The sequence below is a fragment of the Cololabis saira genome, chromosome 2, assembly GCF_033807715.1.
Source record: "Cololabis saira isolate AMF1-May2022 chromosome 2, fColSai1.1, whole genome shotgun sequence".
In the NCBI taxonomy this organism is placed as follows: domain Eukaryota; kingdom Metazoa; phylum Chordata; class Actinopteri; order Beloniformes; family Belonidae; genus Cololabis; species Cololabis saira.
Window position 1 is genome coordinate 22,315,242 of NC_084588.1, and position 17,070 is coordinate 22,332,311.

The 17,070-nt window shown below is 39.0% G+C and overlaps 1 protein-coding gene across 2 annotated transcripts in view; it reads left to right on the forward strand.

The window, feature by feature from the left end:
- Positions 1-5,105: 5,105 nt before the first annotated feature.
- rbms1a (RNA binding motif, single stranded interacting protein 1a) overlaps positions 5,106-17,070 on the forward strand; it is a 21,597-nt gene continuing 9,632 nt past the window's right edge. The window contains exons 1-9 of one of the 2 annotated variants that reach the window (XM_061740973.1): positions 5,106-5,542; positions 8,598-8,758; positions 11,156-11,214; positions 12,910-13,001; positions 13,969-14,126; positions 14,668-14,747; positions 14,859-14,959; positions 15,502-15,551; positions 16,932-17,022. In XM_061740973.1, the coding sequence (XP_061596957.1) occupies positions 5,492-5,542; positions 8,598-8,758; positions 11,156-11,214; positions 12,910-13,001; positions 13,969-14,126; positions 14,668-14,747; positions 14,859-14,959; positions 15,502-15,551; positions 16,932-17,022 (843 nt within the window). In that variant the 5' untranslated portion in view covers positions 5,106-5,491. The remainder of the gene's footprint in view (positions 5,543-8,597; positions 8,759-11,155; positions 11,215-12,909; positions 13,002-13,968; positions 14,127-14,667; positions 14,748-14,858; positions 14,960-15,501; positions 15,552-16,931; positions 17,023-17,070) is intronic. The other variant, XM_061740974.1, reaches the window with a different exon arrangement.

Genomic DNA, 17,070 nt, shown 5'->3' on the forward strand with positions numbered 1-17,070 from the left:
GTCGCGCTGATGACGTAGTCACCACCACCCAGCCTGCAGTTACTACATGTACCACCAGGGGTCGCCACTATCAAGATCATCTTCATATTTCACGTTTACAAATTAATATACAACTATCCATGGAAGTTATTTATTTTTATTTTTTATACTTTTTATTTTGTCTTTTTAAAGTTACACATAAAGGAAAGAGAAAAAAATAAAAAATAAAAATAAAAAGTGATAGTGACAATCATAACATAACTACCTGGGGGAGATGTAATATTTTGCCATTATTTTCTTTCCCTTCTTTAAGGGCATGGCTGGGATTTGACCTTAAATGTAGACCATTTTTGCCACTTTTGAGCAAAATACCTTCCTCTAATTCTCAAACAAAATGTCAATTTTTCCATGGCGTATATATTTCTTCAACAATGTCGAGCCATTGTGTCAGTCCTGGGGGATCGCTTCTCATCCAGAGTCTTGTCAGGGCCTTCTTAGTAGCAACAGTCAATATTTTGAAGAGGTAGATGTCTCTCTTTCCAATTACTTCAACAGGGATAAGTCCCAAATATACAGTCCTTGGGTCTTTAGGTATTCTTAGATTTAGAATTTCCTCCATTGTTTGGATAACATTATGCCAGAATAATTGTATTTTTGAACATGTCCAAAAGATATGAGAATGATTGGCTACTACATGATCACACCCTCGCCAACAATTCTGTTGTTGTTGTGTTTGTTTAGAAGTTGTTTTGATGATAATTTGACAAATTTGGTCTGTAATGTGTGACGTGTGAACATTTACTAATGCTTTTTTTTTCAATAATTTTGATGATTTGGACTTTAGGGGTGTTGACTGGACATGAAATGATACAGATAATATCCTGTTTTTTAATTTTTTTTTATTTTAAGTGTTCATATCATATAGTGGAATTTAAAACATCTCCGATTTTGTCTTTCAAAATGTCTAAATAATAATTATTTGATATTTTATGAATACATTGAGTAATTCAATGATATTTTTATTTGAATTTCTATTTTTTTATTGTATAAAACTTTTTCTGAAGTCTCAGAAAGTCATGCATTAAACATCCATCCATTTTCTATACCTGCTTTATCCTTTGCAGGGTCACGGGGGTCTGCTGGAGCCAATCCCAGCTCATTACAGGTGAGAGGGAGGGGTTCACCTGGACAGGTCGCCAGTCCATCACAGGGCCACATATACAGACAGACAACCATGCACACTCACACTCACGGGCAATTTAGAATAATCAACCTATTATGCATGTTTTTGGACTGTGGGAGGAAGCCAGAGGGAACCAACCAACGCAAGCAGGGGGAGAACATGCAAACTCCACACAGAAAGACCCCCGCCTGGCCAGGGAGTTGAACCGGGGACCTTCTTGCTGTGAGGCAACAGGGCTAACCACTAACCCACAGGCTGCTTAAACATAAAATGTAAAATACTGTTTAAAAGACAACCCATGAGTAATATGATATAAAATTGTAACATCTTTATACTTATGCACATCTTAGACCTACTTGCTGGAACTCATAATAACAATTATACTGGTATAAATAAATAATTGCAGCTATCAGACACATGACTCTTTATCTCATGTTTATTATCCAGCCTTTTTAAATCTTCCAGTAAATGTTTCTGCATTACAATTATACCACTACAGTCCACAAGTAATACACAGTAAGATATTACAAAAGTTTACAGCGATGTCATACTCATAGAGAACAAGTGGTATAATAAACAACGTCATTATTTCAAAAACTAAAATGAAAGGAGGCTTCTCTGATATTTTTGTGGTTTCTCATATTTCAGGCAAGCATTTCATTATTCCCAGTGGAGCCACAAACTCTCCGCCAAACCACACCATCTCCGGGTTTTTCTGAAAGCTTCACATATTCTGGCCGGGTCGTCGCCAGTTTCTGCAGAACAAGGAGTGTAGTTTCTCCCAGCGGTGGCCACGCTGCAGTGCCAGACAGGTCAGTTGGCATTCTGATGTCTCTGAGAGACTTTCAAACTCCCAATATTCATCGGGGGGTGTGGAGGGTGTAGATAATCATCTGCATTCCTCAGTCCCTCCCCTCTTCAAACCCAAAGGACCCCCTGCTGCTTCAACACAATTCAATACATCAAGCACTCGCTATCAGGATGTGCTTCCTTATGATGATATGAAATAGCTTCTTCTACCTCAAAGAGCGTGATTCAGTTCTTTAGTAAACTGTATAGATTATTCATCTTGCCTCTCAGTTCAAATGCATTGGTATTATTTCATTTCTGTTGGGTTATTTATATCTCATTACCACTATATTACTTGAATAACAGCAATTTTGCAGAGAGCACATTCCCTATTTGATGAACTCAAGTTATAACTTGACCAAAATTGGTATAAAACTACACAAAAACTTTCAATTAGTTTTCCCAGCGGGTTCACGGTTTGCTGAGTCATTTTGCTGTCGGCTAATTTCAAGTCAAAAAAGAGAACATTAATTTATGAAGCTTTGTGGTGAATTTCCCAGAGACACAATGAACACGTGGATAAATGAGCGGAAGTCCACGGATCTGCTAATCTTTTGGATGGCTACATGAACTGTGTTGATTTGTGAAATGCACTTCCTTCAATTAAAAATAAAACAGCATCCGCCACCATCTTTAATGTAGTGTGTGTGTGTGTGTGTGTGTTATTAATCAATATCAGCCTAACTGGATAACAACAAGCACAGGAAGCCTTTTACCGCTGATTATCCAGATAGAAATGACTGAACATTTCAAGGCACATAAGAAGTCTCTTGAAACAGAAAACCAGCATGAAACCTTAATCCTGGCAGCAGAGGAAATAAGGGAGAGAAATCTGATGCTTTAAGAGCCTCCCTGCATGCTGATGGGATTTGGATTTTACTGTCGCTTTATAAATCTCCAGCAGGACCTGCAGCAGGGTGGCTGCTAGTGGCAAGCACTGCTCTGAGCTCCTAAATGTTTTTAAAGTGAATTTTAAATGAATGAAATAAGATCAAAGTGAAAGGCAAATGCTCACTCAAACATTTGGGCCCAACAATTCCAGTGCAACACATGTGGCCGTGTAATTTCCCCTCGAGCATTTTCATCAATTTTCATCCTTTATGTATGAATTAACACAAAAAATACTAATAATGGCTAAGATGTACCACATATTCTGTGATTTACAGAGTGAGGTTCACTGCTAGCTTGGCAGCTTTATAGCACATTGTTTTCTGTTCTCTGTCCATTTTATTTAAGACTATTTGTGTCCTGCTTTTTAGACGATTTAATACTCTTTTAATCTTTAAGTACAACTCTCATGTTACAAAGGGTATAAAAGGTAGATACAAACTTTTTTTTGAGAAAAGCTGATAGGAAAGTTCAAATCAACATTTTTTAAATATCCTACCAATTGGTCTAGATGTTTCCCACAAATTATACTCAGTGTTTACTTTTAAATACATTACCTGTGCTTTGCATCCTCTGAAAATCTGCACGGTCTGCATGAATGCATAGTGACCCAATGAGGCTTGAAGAATACATGTGCAGAGTGATAATGTCATATTCATTTAATTAATATTAACTTATTTTGAATTTGAAAGTCAGAGAAACTTGACCAAACCATCAAAAGAGCAAATTATGAACTAATTTTAATGTTTATAACTTATTCCACTCACAGTAGGACAGGGACACACGCAGAACTGTTCACTTTTGTATTTAATCAGTGCAAATGTGGCTCGTCTACATGTGTTAAATACCACGTACAGCGTTGTCATTTACGAGCATTGTTAACACTGGCTAACAGCGGCAATGGTTAGTCCAATGTTTAGACACTTCAAAAGCATCTAGACTAGGCTACAATGTATTTTCTGACTTTGCCGCTCGAACGTGGTCAACTTGCGTATGACGTCATTCTCACTTACAAGTTCCTACTTTCTGTTCCTATCTATCTATCTATCTATCTATCTATCTATCTATCTATCTATCTATCTATCTATCTATCTATCTATCTATCTATCTATCTATCTATCTATCTATCTATCTATCTATCTATCTATCTATCTATCTATCTATCTATCTATCTATCTATCTATCTATCTATCTATCTATCTATCTATCTATCTATCTATCTATCTATCTATCTATCTATCTATCTATCTATCTATCTATCTATCTATCTATCTATCGACATGGCTGAAAAGAGTGTTTATATTGTATCCCTGTTGTATTTTTACCAAAGTATGTCATTACTAGCTCAAGAAAGTATGTTAGCTATAAAAAAATAAAAAAAATAAATCTCTCACAGTGGAGAAAAAAGAAGTTATGATAAAACCTAGACCATCAATAGCAAGTCAATTCATCTTTAAACCGAGGCGTGAATACTCCTCTTTTTCATCACTTTAGTGCTGTGAGTTATTTATGTGTCACATGAAAAAATGCTTAGACTTTCAAAAACAGCGCCCAAGCAAGTGCATTTTGTAAATGCAATCAAAGGTGGAAACATTAATGGGTCTTTGGGGCTGTGGGTTCATTTAGCAGTTAGTATTTCAGCCTCCTCGCCATCATCAAACATTTATGTCACACTGACGCGTATGTACATGGAGCCTATAGATGCTGGCTTCATTTCAGAACATGGTACATATATATTAAACAAAAAAAAAAAAAAAATACTTGGGGGGGTGGGAAGGGGGTTGCTTCTTTTAGTTCCACATATTTGCTTGCTGTTTTGTTTATTAATCCTCTCCCTCCCACTGTTGGGTTTTACAGGGGAGAATGTGACCTCCTGACCGGGCCAACCGCTGCTTATATTTCATTGCATCCTGATTCTCTGACATGTATGTTGGATTGGGGGAAGGGCATAAAGAGGAAGAGGGTGTGTGTGTGAGTGAGTGAGTGTGTGTGAGTGAGTGAGTGTATGTGTGTGTGTGTGTGTGTGGTTGGAGGAGGTGGGGGTGAGGAATGCTTGGTATGTGCGGACGACAACAACGCGAGAGGCGACGAGTGTTCCTCCTCAGCGACCGTGCGCCCACAAATCAAACCCATAAGCACTTTGTGTCCGATTAGAAATTGAGTTGCAAACATCAAACGCATCGGCGTGCGTTTGTGGGCCAGAACAGATCTGGAGCAGGGGGTTTTGTGTCTGCTTGCAGGCGGATGCATAGAGGGCCCACCCTGCAGGGCTGCAGATGGTTCGGTCTGTAGTAGGTGGGACTGCTGGCTGGTCTGCAGCAGGACGTCGTAGATCAATGAGCTGGACCGGAGGGCTGCTCCATCTCCCGGTGCGCATCTGACGGCCTCATACATGTGTCAGGATACCTAACAAGGCTTTTTCTTCCCCCCCACCCCCCTTTTGCTCTAAAAAACCATCCCGATCAGTATGCGGATATTATAACGCTGCCTTGGTTATTTTACAAACCCCTCTCACCGCTTCGATTTCCGTCTCTTGTGGCTCATCGGTGCAATTTTTAAAGGGGGAATTGAAATATATCTATAACCTCCAGGATGATCTTTGCAAATACAATCAACCCGGTGAAGTCAACCAGTCGTAAGCAGGTAGGCCGAACACACACACACACACACTATGCATTTTTGCTCATAAAAGCGGATATTCGGGGAACAGCAGGGCATGCATGACATTGGGAAGCCCTCGTATGGAGTCTGTGCGTGTGGACTATTTTCTCCATAGCGCATCTTGAATGAAATGCATGAGCAGAAAAGATCCACTGCTATCAATCTGATCCTACCCGATCTACATCCCTCTGCAAGCCATCTTTACATGATTATGTCCATATAATCTTGTTTTCTGGCCAACACGGGTCAATTAAGTGTAGTGCGTTTTTAGAGCTTCATGCATCCTGGATAGAGAGGGCTGTAACGCCGTGTACACCATGTCGGTGTACCTGAGAGAACTACATCCTGCCTGCTTTCTCACATTTCTACCTCTCTCAGGTGGACAGAGAGATAATTGCCGGCTGCTTTCCCATCACACCTTTTAATCTAGGGGAGGGAGGTGGGAATAACAAGCAGGCACAGGGAGGAGAGAGGGATATTTTAACCCCTGGTGAGGGAAATGTCAGCTCCTAGTCAGAGGAATTAAAATGAGGGTACAGTTTATCTGAATGTTAATGTATCTGAAGGCAATCTCACAGGATCCCTGCAGTGAGAAAAGAATGAGTTTTCACTGTTAATCAGATTAAAGATGGCCTTGTGATTTTCATCACATAGCTGCTATTTGTCAGAGATGAGGACAAGTTAGAAAATGCGTACCAACAAAATGTACTTGTGCACATCACAGACCTTGCAGATCCTTCTGCCACAGCAGTGTCAGCTCTTCTTCATTGGGGAACGAGAACTACGCCTCATCATTCAACCATCACATCCTTATTTTATCCTTTCATTAACAATTTACAATAAGACAGTCAGCACTGTTTGCATTTCTACGGTAAACTAAAAAAGGAAGACTAAATCAGTTTTCAGACTACACAAAAAATTACTCAGGCCAGCAAATAATCCAAACCCAAATCATTTCTTAAATATTTTTAGCCAGAATAATCAGCGTAACCTAGAGTTGCTTGATTATGGAAAAAAAAATCATAATTACAATTATTTTGGTCAACAATGAAATCAGGATTATTCAAAATTGTTATCCATTGACTTTTGAGGCACATCATATTGATACATCCTAACATTAAAATATTAACATTTTGATTGTAAACTAAAATTGTTACCTAAATAAAATGTCAGACTAAACTTATTCAGGAAACATGGCAAGAATCAGTCAAGCTACTGAAATAACCGCTTAAACATTATTGGCCAGAAACACCAGCGTGGCTTGGATGTTATTTGGAAATCATTCACCTCTGATCAAGTGGAATCAATACCTCAACTGCATTCAGAACACGAGACAGAATACTTGGTAAAATACTTGTTTTTTTTCTCTAAGCATATTTTTTTTAATTGATGGGAGCCATAATTAAAATCATGGGAGTACAACAATGTGCTTATTTTCCTGGGAGTTAATAACCAATAACCAATCAGGGACTGGTTGCTAATTTTACCATTAGCTGATGATCAACTCCTGATGAAATTCTAATAAATAACCAGCGATTAGTTAAATACGAATCAAATGAAGGAAAAAATTAGGAATGACTTAATAATAGATGATTCATAATTAAGTACGTTGCTAATATTTCTTAAAAGCAGACCATATGGTCTATAATGATGACAGAACAGATCACAATATTCTATATTTGAATCATTCGGTAATTATTTGTTAATGAACATCTAGAAATTAATGGAGGCTCATGAGTGGTTCTCGAGATTACCAGCACAAAATGAACTGCAACTCTTTCATTAGTAATTACCTACTTCTACTCCTACTACTAATACTATTACGACTACTACTACTTCTGTCATTTAGCGACTACATCTGAGAGAACAACACAAGCAAGAAATCACATAGGAGGGTCCAGCTGAATAAGTGCCGGGCAGACTGCTGAGAGTCCAGTTGGACACAGGTGCTGCCATGCTAGGACCTCAACTTCAGGGTTTCTGAGTACATGGTACACAGTAGTTACAAAGTATTGATGCTGTCCGTCACCACTTTTCGTATTCCCTCCCAAAAATGGAACATCATTCTTAAAAATTCATGAATCATTACTTAATTACCAACCCACCACTGATTATCATTTCATCATTAGGTAATGGTTAATTAGCATTTAGTCTTTGATTTGTCTTTTGTTCATTTCATATAAATGATCGTTTGGTACACATTTACTAAATATTAGCTAATAATTTAACAAGGAATTCACCATTCGGTGAGTTAGCGTCTCACCCCTGATTCACTTCTCGTTCATTCCAACGTAACTGAACAAATATTGTGCCCCTCCCTGAAAAGTTTTATCCAGAAGGTGTGATTCTTCCATGTCCTGCCTTTGATGTGATATAGAGAGGTTTTGGAGGACTGGGAGTAATTTAAATGAATGAGTAAGGGGAAGGAAATGCTTTGCGGGGCAGTGTGGTGTTCTGTGGCTCACAAATGTGAAGAAAACTGTGGGTTTCTGATGAACCCATACCAGTATGTGCAGTGTGACCAGATTTAATCACACTGTGATTCATAAAGGCTCTGTTTAAAAAAAAGAAAGAAAAAAAGGAAACGTTAATTTGAATATGCTCTTTGGAATTTGGATGAGCAGAATCATTTTCAGTAACTGCTAGGACATAGTTTGACCTATCTCCTACTGAAAACCCAGACATTTGAATAAAAGAGAGTAACATACAGTATTTCCTTCAAAGAGAAGTAGTAGTACTGTTTTCTAAAATTACTTGAAAGCCATTCTATACATGTAGTGGTGTAAAAGGTTGTTCCTCTACCCCTGAACCTTGTTGTGGATGGGTGTCGCTCAGTGGATGATTGGCTCCAGTGTGGATCATCCGTGAGCAGGGTTAAGGCCCCGGCACCAGTTTTTAATCCAGTGTGTAATAGCTAAGTCAGATTGTTCCAGGTTTGCATTTCTGTATTTGTGTTTCACACAGATCGGATCTTTTTCCGGTCACTGTTGACCCGGGTTGAAATTAGATTATCTTGGTCCTGTACACCTCCTAACAGTGGGTCTCCTGTCTGCAGTCCTACCCCATGACTCCGTCCAGTCCGAGCGGTAGCAGCAACAGCAGCAGCGCAGGCCTGGATCAGCTCAGCAAAACAAACCTTTACATCCGAGGCCTGCCTCCTGCTACTACAGACCTGGATCTGGTCAAACTCTGTCACCAGTGAGTACACGTACAAACAGCATGAACATCTCAAGTATGAACATGTGTGCACACCAGCTGCTGAAAGCAGTATCATTCTTGTCTGATTTGACCATGGTTTCACCCTGACCGTAGGCGAGCAGTTTATAAAAAATACAGTTGCTGTTAAGTTTCAGCTACACACAATAAGTTCAAATTAAATGTACTACTTTACTAATTTCAAATTTGAGTAAATAAATAAGCTTATTTCACTGTAAAGCATCATATGACATTTAACTGGCACCTTGTTGGCGCTGCAAATACCATAGGATGTTTCCCTTAAGCATACAAAGGATTTAAGATGATATGATATTCATTGTTTTAGTTCTCAGCAGAACACGAGCTGCTGGCTTGCGCACTTGCCTGCTTTCATAGTTTCACTGATAGCCGTAGCAATCGATCAGTAACAGCTGTGCTGTCATGAACTGATGGATGGATGGATGGATGGATGGATGGATGGATGGATGGATGGATGGATGGATGGATGGATGGATGGATGGATGGATGGATGGATGGATGGATGGATGGATGGATGGATGGATGGATGGATGGATGGATGGATGGATGGATGGATGGACGGACGGACGGACGGATGGATGGATGGATGGAGGGATGGTATAGCTTCAGCCTTTAGTAAAAAGGTTGTCTGCCAGAATGATAAGGTTTTAGCTTAAAAAACCACCTACGATGTAGAGCTTGGTTGTTGGCGCTTCAATCAAGATGGATTGAAGATTCAATGCAAAAACATGCGAGTGTGCCCTGAAGCTTGATGCACAGTATTGAAATAACCAAACCTCCATTGGATTCTCGATACACTCTTACTTTGAAGAAACTCGTGTGAGATAAACCTGCGGTAGAGACTCTTGCAGGTCCCATATACCACTTATACCAGCACTAAAAAAAACACATTTTTTCACAGTGACACATAGTTAGTCCTCTCATCCCAGCACAGAAAGCCTGTCTGCTCACATCTGCAAATTCATTACCTTTTATCACATTTGAATGGTTATGTATGTTCGTGAAAGGACGTTAGATAGAGAACTATTGCTAACAGATGGTTAGTTTAGCTTTACATAAAGAAGCTTAGAACAAAGACAGAGGACAAAAAAGGCTCTATAAAACCTCTTTATGTCATTGTTTTCTGTCAGTGTTGCCATGTTTTTGAACATGCTTTAGACAGAGGCGTTAGACACACTGAGAGGGCTACTGGTTCTGAAACGTTAAGCTAATAAAGCTAAATACAGGACTGTCATTAAGTGTGATACCACTGTAGACAGCCGCTGGCTCTCTTAAACATCCCCGTCTCCATTTCCACATCCATTTATTTTATAGTATATGATTATAAAACACTTGTAATACAAGCTTTGTTTGATCAACTTTGGACTGTTCTCGCCCCCGTTTCTTGTGTTTGTGCTAAGTTAAGGAAACAAGATGCAAAATGTCAAATTGTTTGTTTACAATGTTCCTGCTTCAGGCAAATGTAATTATTCTCGGTTTCAACAATTATATTTTTGCAACTTTTGGGTAAATGTACTGACGAAATAGCATTTAAATGGGGGTATCCAGTTACATCAAACTGAAAAAAAGAACAGACTGTTTGCTGTTTTAGTGCAAAAACTTCAATGTTGGAATCTGAAAAATGTTCACTGGTGCAACCAGAGTGTAGACTGAGACATAAATGCTCAAACCACCAGACCACTATAAACGCACACACATGGAAAGAGCAATAGTCCAACTTTGGTATGTGTAGTGGTTTGTAAAATGATTGTTTTCAAGAAACAAAGAAAAAAAAAAAAAAAAAAAGCAAAAAACAAAGCAGTCATGCAAAAGAGTCCGGTGACCAATACACATCTGAGTGGTCGTATTGGTGGATTCCAAAATTGGTGAAGTTGTCTCTCATTTTTTTGTTTTTGTTGTTTTTATCCCTAAATCAGAAACATATTGGAGGAAGAGGCATTTAGCCATGGGACCCGCAGCAGCTGGTTGTGTGCTGTTTGCTTGTGTTTTGTTCATGTTCCCAATGGTGTTTGCCAGCACAAAGCAGAAATGAAAGCGCTTTTCATAGCAACAAGGTCTGAATGGTGATGTAAGCCAAGCATTCAGTCTGTATGATCTGTGTGTCCACAGAGCAACTCACAGTTTGTGTCAGATTTCAACTTGTGTGTAGAGTCAGAAATAAAACAACCAAATATTTCTGCAGGGTTCATATTATTTGGAAACATTTAGATAAAGTAGCAATGTGCTCCTCTAATTTCTGATTTCCAAAAACATGACCAGCCTTTACTATTTTTAAAAATGTCTCTTTATAGGTTTTGTTGTCTTGTTTTATCACACAGTAATGATGAATCAAGCTTGTTTCCATTTTTCTTTTACATCTAGGTATGGAAAGATTCAGTCTGCAAAGGCAATCCTGGACAAGACAACCAACAAATGTAAAGGTCAGTAAGGCCATTGACCTGTAGTACGCTATATGTCAATTAAAATAAATGTAAATGTGAAGTTGATGTTACAAACCACTATTCAAGACAACCAAGATGACTGCAGAACTGAAAAATGTATAAAAGTCATTCACCAGCATTCCTACTAAAGTGCAAGAGATTTTGGGCATACCTTGTTGATACTAGTCTGATTATCATTTTCCCATCATTAAAGAAAACTAACAGGTTATGTAATTATTCAGGTTTAGAGGTGCTGGTTGGCAGATTTATTTATTTTTTCTTTTTTAATCTTCCGATGAAGCCACATTAGTTTGGCTGTTTCTATTGTCATTTGCCACAGTATATTATTATCAAAGTTAATGTTGCACGCAACAAATTTAGTGTGTGAGGAGGAGGGGCGAGGGGGTCTCTACAGGTCTCTATATGACCCATGGAAACAGGAAGTTAGAATTACTGCAAATGTTGCAAAAGCAAAGTAGAACAGAAAGTTTGAAACTGTGCATAAGGTTTGTGACTGAATGATGTACTGTATGGCTACTAATGCAGTCCTGAATGAGTTCCTCACCAGTAACACCTGCTGTTTAGGATGGCACCTCAAGCACCCGTCTAGATGCTCATGTTGCTGGGCTAATTTCACTGTTTGCTGGCACGATGGCCATTGTGTCAGTTATAATCAGTCCCGTAGGGACTCTGATTAGTTATGGCTGCAGTGTCGGCAAAATATATTCCAGAGTGTTGCTGTCATACTGGTGTCTACTTAAGAGGTATAAATTATTATTTTTTGGCTCTAATGCCACTTGAAATGACCCAAAAGCCCTTGTGCTTTGGAAAACAATTAATAAGCAACTGTAGCTCAGGAGATAGACGGGAAGATTCCTAGGTCGAGCCCCAACGCACCAATTACTTATGTCAGACTGGCCTTGCAAAAAATATTGAGCAAAGGGTATTCCTCAAGTATACATTTCTTTTGAATAAACAGTTCTACTAAATGAACATACTAAATAAAGATGGTCAAGGTGGTCAAAGAAGTAGGCTGCATGCTGTTAAACATGCAGAAATCGCTGGATGTTGTACAGACCCAACTCCCCAGTAACTACATACAGTGTCCTTGGAGTAGATATTGAATACAATGTGATATTCATATACATGTCTTTAGATAAGTGGTTCTTCTAATTGAATCTACAATAATTCAATTTAATATCACCATGAATGTCTATAAAAAATGTGGAATGTGGTCAAATAAGGTGATGGATGTGGGAAAAATATTGACCAATATATAACAAGCATTATGCAGGTGATGACCATGTGAAATCTGATTTTCTGTCATTAATAGGCGTAGAAATTAGGCTACAATGATGGTTTGTGGACATAAACGCTCATGTTTAAATTGGAGCATTTTGTCTCTTAAACGCTGTAGCCATCCTGTCAGCCACTGCTACTTGAGTCTATTTACTCCACAGCAGTGAAAATGAGGTTCATCTCATGTAAATCTGATGGGAAAAAAAGTAATTTTGAAAAGGATATGTTTTTAAATCTAATTTTACAACAAAATGTGTATCGTGTTTCTAAATAGAAAAGAATATTGCATTCATGTAAATAAGCAGTAAATCAGTGTGATGCATTCCTTATGATTGATTGGATGTTGTTTTTGTGCTCTAATGAATGCTGATCAAAATGTTACTCTGTCAATGACAGGTTACGGCTTTGTCGACTTCGACAGCCCAGCGGCTGCTTTAAAAGCAGTACATGCTCTGAAAACCAGCGGCATACAGGCCCAGATGGCCAAGGTGAGATTGTTACGGGCACGTGGGTTTGTTAGCGCGTATGTGTGTGTGTGTGTGAGAGTGCGTGTGTGTGTGTGCGCATATTTTTCAGCCTTGTGAACATTTCTTTGGACTTGTGCTTTGTGTGTATTGGAGATGACATTAGACCAGTCACATGTCCTCAGCTGACAAGCTGTTCCTCCCGTGACCCCATTTACTTTCACCGCTGAAGCCAGATGTCACCTCTCGCTCTGCCAAATAACCTGTCAGTCACTATGACACATTACATGCAGGCCAACCAGCTCATACACTAACTAACACACCGTTCTGGGTGGGTTGATTTAACTGTGCAAAGTTCTTGTGGCACAATTACTCACAACTCTCACTTCGAGTTACAAATAAAGTCACACTGACATACAGATGTCTGCCCCCGAGCTCTTTATCGGCGGCACTATTGCCCAGAGCTATTCTTGATCCTCTATGAACACAAGGTAAAGCATTCTCCATTTTTACTCCCATTTCATTCCCACCTGGGTGTTGCTCTGCTTGAATACCTGGGTGAGAATTAATTGATGAATGATTGCTCTCAGGAGGCCTGTGTGTGCTGCTGTGTTTGGAACAAACAGTAAAACACAGTTTGTGGTAGCTATGGCGACACTCCTCTCCTGCTGTTTCTAAGGGAGACTGTAGAGGTGTTGATCTGCTCTGCGGTGCAGAAAAAGTGTGTTCCAGTGTGTGTGTGTGTGTGTGTGTGAGTGTGAGTGTGCAGGAAATGTTACATATGTTTGTTTGTTCAAGCAAATATTTATCAGATCTAACAATAGTGATTTAAGAGCAAAAATATACTGCGTCAAACTCTGACATAACTGTGATGAAATAATGCCTTCATATGTGTTTTCTCTTGAATTATTTTCAAATTCCACATGCGTGATTCACTGAAAAACTGCAGTCAACGTACATCTTCTTTTCCATTTTTCATTCCCGTGAGCAGCAACAGGAGCAGGACCCCACGAATCTTTACATTTCCAACTTGCCTCTCTCTGTGGATGAGAAGGAGTTGGAGAAGATGCTTCAGCCCTTTGGCCAAGTGGTTTCTACTCGAATCCTCCGAGACTACAGCGGTAACAGCCGAGGCGTGGGCTTTGCCAGGTGTGTCACAGGAGAATAAAACAGGCGCATTCATTTCTGCTCTGTTAAACCACCTTTTAAATAGGTGTAGAATAAACCTCCATCTACACTCTTCAGTGATGTTATCTGTCTCCAAATAAATCAAACCCCCTCATTTCAAATCTTTGGTTTAGACATGAAGAATCTCAGAATCTTTGCAACAAGAGAAAAAAAAAACATTTCTGTACATTTCTCTCCTAATTACCTAACGTGCCATAACATCTCCTTAATACCCTCATATCTTGCCATTTGTTTATTTTATTGCTTTCTCACAACACATGCAAATTCTTCTGCGTGGGGCACATGAGCTGTCTGACCTTTCTGAGGCTGCAGGTGGTGCTCTGCAGATTCAAACCAGAAACCACAGCATTAGTCAGATTTTTCTCAAATGTCTTAGAGGACATTAAAAAAATTAATAAAAAATCAATTGATAGCCATACGTACGGTACGTCGATACGTCCACACACTGACCATGACAACGGTTAATGATGACTCATAGTTGTGTTATCTTCTCTCCTGTCAGGATGGACACAACGGAGCAGTGTAATGCAGTTATCTCCCACTTCAATGGGAAGTTCATCAAGTTAGCTTCTGGAGCTCTGGGTAAAAGAGGACTTCACTTTTTTCACCTGCACTTTCCTTCCTGAGAAAACTGTGGAGAAAAAGAGGATTATTTTTTTCATATTTCATATTTGTCTCATGCTTTGTCCTCAGCACCGACTCAGCCCTTGCTGTGCAAGTTTGCAGACAGTCAAAGGAAGAAACATGCTCACAGTGGATTTGTTCCCAATGGACAGTCAGGAGATCTCAGAATAGTACGTATACACCCCTCATCTTACATGACTTGTTGCTCTTCGCCTTCTCTGGGCGATCTTTCACATAATGTGTTGTGTTATTTATCCAGGCATGTGCAATGTTAATTTACTTATAAAAATCTATTTATTATGATGAGCAAAACAAATAAAGCTGCATACAGATCTCAAATTACTATAAAAGTACAACAAAAAGAAAATTCTTTACTGCATTGTTACCAACACAAATCCTTTAGGAAAAGCATGTGATTTACTTTTTAGGAATAACAATCAGAATTTGAATCAAACTGTCACTCTTGTGCTTCTGAGATCAAATTAAAAATAGCCCAATTTAACGACCTTTTGCATCTGTACACAGATTGTCCTGGTTTTGTTAAGCCTGTTGTGTATTTTGTCGCACTGAGCTCAAAAATGTATATTGATATTGATCCATTACAAATTATGAATCAATATTAATCATAAACAAATTCAATTCTGTTTTCTGGTGTACATGTGATTAGATGAAAATATGCCGTGTTGGTTATTTTTTGTTTTTCTCACCTCAGGGTGCAATGACTCTCACCTACGACCCCTCCTCAGCAGCTATACAGAACGGGTGAGTGAATAGTGTTCAAATCTTGTGAAGGTTTTAAAATCCTTTATATTTCTCCATAAATATGACATATGATTAGATTTTCACACAAGTACTAAAAACATTTAAAGGGGGCACAATTAGAGAAATGAGAAGAAAGTATTTGCATATTGAGGCAAATTACCTAACATTATATATCTGTGATCGTAAAAAAGCATCTTAACTTTTGCTTTCTGCGTCCACTGTCACATAACTTGTGCAGAAACAACTAAAACACTTAAGGTCATTTTTGATCTTTCTGTCACATCAGCGTGCAGGAATTTGACCCTGTTTCCCTGTTCAGAAGTGAACAGCTGCGACTGAGATGTTGGTGGGTTTCCTTACACAAACTGCTCACTTCATGTCCTCCCATTACAGTCAGAGCTTTCAGTTCAGTTCACCTCAGTTTGTGGACAAAGCATCAGTTCACAACAGCAGTCACCTCGGGGCACTTTAAAGAGAAAAGTAGTCAAGTTGAATCCACGTTTCATTAACTACATTCCAATCATAATTACATTCATTTGGGTCCTATTCAATTCAACTTAATACACACTGAATCAAAATATTGACTTTATTCCTCTTTATTCATTATTTGCTTTAACAGACTTATGCGTTGGGGTTCTGGTCTTGCTGCGTGACGTCCTTGTCCGCATGATCTTCAGCTAAAGAGCAGCAATGTTCTTTCTACAGAGCGGAACAGCAGCTTTATCCTTGTTGCTGAGCCACATGCTCTGCTATCGTTCAATGTTCTGATGAAGGTGGATTCATGAACTTTAACATTAACCAGCAAGGAAGGCTTTAGTTGCTTTGTAACTTTAGACATGTTTCTTTGGAGCAAATTTGTTACCCAGACACTCCAGGGAAGGGTAAGGATTCTCTTGAATTGGTTCATGCAGTACATACATGACTGTGGATGGGTCCAGATTCTTCTGAAAAATCTTCCAGCCAGATAAGCATCAGAAAACTATTTTTGGCATCCCACACTTCCACAAGCGTTGCTCTTTAACCCACATAATGTGCCTATTCATGCCTGATTGTTATCACATTGATTGACAACATCTGAATTAAACGTTACTTCAAAATTTACGCTAATCTTTCAAGTAGGGTTGTTGTTTTTTTTTTGTCACTCACTGATTCAGAATATTGAATTATTTCCTTCAGCGCACAGAAGACCAACTATAACCCTTTGTCTCATATTTTAATTGAGTTTTCTTTATCTGTTTTTAGGATGTGTGAAGGCTTTAAATCATATTCATGGGAAAACATTTTGAACGTTCTCAAACAATTGAGCACCACCTAAGCAGTTTGTGACATTATTTAACTTTAATTCCCGGGCTTTATTTTGAAATACTGTCTGCTTCCCAGATATTATCCATCTCCGTATCCAGTGACCAACAGGATAATGACCGTGCAGCCTGCAATGTCTCCCTACATGTCTCCAGTTTCTGCTTACCAGGTACCGCAGAGTCCCTTTAATAACCGACGATAAATGTGTCCAACAGCC